Source organism: Chaetodon trifascialis, chromosome 20 (assembly GCF_039877785.1).
Source record: "Chaetodon trifascialis isolate fChaTrf1 chromosome 20, fChaTrf1.hap1, whole genome shotgun sequence".
Classification (NCBI taxonomy): Eukaryota; Metazoa; Chordata; class Actinopteri; order Chaetodontiformes; family Chaetodontidae; genus Chaetodon; species Chaetodon trifascialis.
The window spans coordinates 9,397,807-9,400,000 of NC_092075.1; the positions used below are offsets into that span (position 1 = coordinate 9,397,807).

Below are 2,194 nucleotides of genomic sequence, written 5' to 3' on the forward strand. Positions count from 1 at the left end.
TTGCTTCTGAAATGTGAGGAGTAGCTGCTTGTTCTCTGTTTTGTAACACTGAAATCTGAATATCTTTGAGTTTTGGCCGTAAAACATTTTTAGATTGTGCTCTGGGAAACTGACAGGCAAGAGTTTTACTGAATGATTAAAAACGTATGCATAGATGTATTTTATATATAAATCAAATATATTACGAACATATAAAAAAACACAAATCATAATCGATATTTTTATTATGTTTATGTTACTTCGTATGTGATCTGTTAAAAAAAAAATCCCCTGTCGTTGTGGTAATGATGTTTTTCTTGACTATACGTGGTCTTCGATCAACTCGCGAGATCATGTGGCTCGCGGAGCTTTGGCTTGGCACGTGTGCTTTTTTTTTTTTTTTTTTTTTTTTTTTTTTTTTTAAGTGTGGCTCTCAGCTGCCGAGGCGGATGATGATGATGGCGGAGCTGGTTCAGGGACAGGCCTCGGTGGCTCAGCCCGGAACGAAAGATGACTTCGCAGACACGATACGCCGGGTCCGACAGGTAAAATGCTCTTCGGCGAACACAGGTGTAGCGCTTTCGGACGACAAACAGCGTGTTTGCATGTGGAGCAGGGCAGGACTTCGGTCGGGGCACCCCGGACCCCCTACTACAAACACTCCTCATGCACCCAGCAAGCTAGCAAGCTAACGTTAAATAGCCGAGGCAGCGTAGTTGAGAGGACAGATTAGAGTTTACACGGGACAGAAGACGCGTTAAATAACAGTGTCAAAACTGTCCAAGCGACCAGACAAGTCGTGTCTCACAAAAAACACGAAGGCCTTTTATAATGTCCAAGTTTGTATAACTTTAGTAAGTTAAGCCGACACACAGCAACCTGTTGTCAAGTCACAGAAGTTGCCTTTAGCTTAGCTTGCTAACTTACTATCACAAGTTTGATACACTGCAACTTGACCCACAACGTGACGAAAGCTAATAACGTTATTTAGTTCAAACATGAAGCCCGAACAACCGGGCTGTCTGACACGCTTTCAGAAAGTTAGCTTGCTAGTTCTGGAAGTCCCATTTAGCTCAAGTATAACTTGTTGCCCCAGTTTAACACACTGTCAGTAACCACATGCAGTCCTAAACTATAAACTCCCTTATTCCCCTTCTTTAACTTTCTGAGAAGCTTGTGCTTGTAGTTAGCTTAGCGTATCTTTCGCACAATAAAACATCCGAGTAAGCTAGTTGTGCTGTGCTAGTTAGCATGTGTGGTACTGTGTGTCCTAACAGGCAGCGTTGGAGAAAGGCCATGTAATGTAACGTCATCTGTTCAAATAAGCCCCCCTCCACTCCTCCTGTTGAGCACACTTGGATTTTTCCATGCCCGGAAAATGCCTAAAAAATTAATTGAAAATGCAACTTGCATTTAACTGCTGCCCTGTTTAAATGATATTGCCTAGTTTCACATATGACTGTGGCAGAGATAGCCACTGTGGTAGGCTACCATATGAGCAAAAAGTAGAGCTGTCTTCATGTTGTTATAGAAGATTACCACTGACTGCAGTTAATACTGTCTAAATTGGACTTTAGTCATACAGCTACTGGTTGAGCTTTCCCCTGTGTAGATTATAACGTGGGTATAAACACATAGTGTGCACGTGCTAATGTTTGATGGTAAAAAGTCCTTGCACAACAGATACAGAGTTTAATGCACATTATCAGTAAATTTAGTCAAATTTTCATTACACCTTGATAAAAACATGACACATCCATGTCCATAAATGTAGTTATGATGCTTTTAAAGCCCTCTACTTTTTCATGTTTGCTCACAGTATCTCAAAATTGATAGAACTAAAACTAATACCAGAAGAGGAATGTTTGACATTAACAGTAACCACAAGTAGGACATAAGAGATTTGATTGTAGGCATCGACCTTTCATCATCAGGAGACCATAGACACTGATGATCATAGTCACCAGCAGCAACATCAGAATGAATCACATATTAACATTTATAAAAAGCTACTTATGTTGGCCACATTTTGTTTGTGGCTGATGTTTAATTGTGGATATTGGTTTTCCACTGCGTTAGCATGCAAGTGCCTGTATGTACTTCATAGAAAAGGGAAGTAATCCTGCTTTTTTTTTTTTTTGAACTCCCTTGTTATCATATGACATCGTTGTGGCATGAGTTTGAGAGATGGGAAGTGGAGGCCTTGTTTGAAGGC

General features: G+C 40.5%; 1 protein-coding gene across 2 annotated transcripts in view; it reads left to right on the forward strand.

Annotated features, from left to right (window-relative positions):
- Window positions 1–411: 411 nt before the first annotated feature.
- The window catches only part of fubp3 (far upstream element (FUSE) binding protein 3), a 21,852-nt gene continuing 20,069 nt past the window's right edge, over window positions 412–2,194 (forward strand). For both annotated transcript variants that reach the window (XM_070989208.1, XM_070989209.1), the window contains exon 1: window positions 412–524. In XM_070989208.1, the coding sequence (XP_070845309.1) occupies window positions 429–524 (96 nt within the window). In that variant the 5' untranslated portion in view covers window positions 412–428. The remainder of the gene's footprint in view (window positions 525–2,194) is intronic.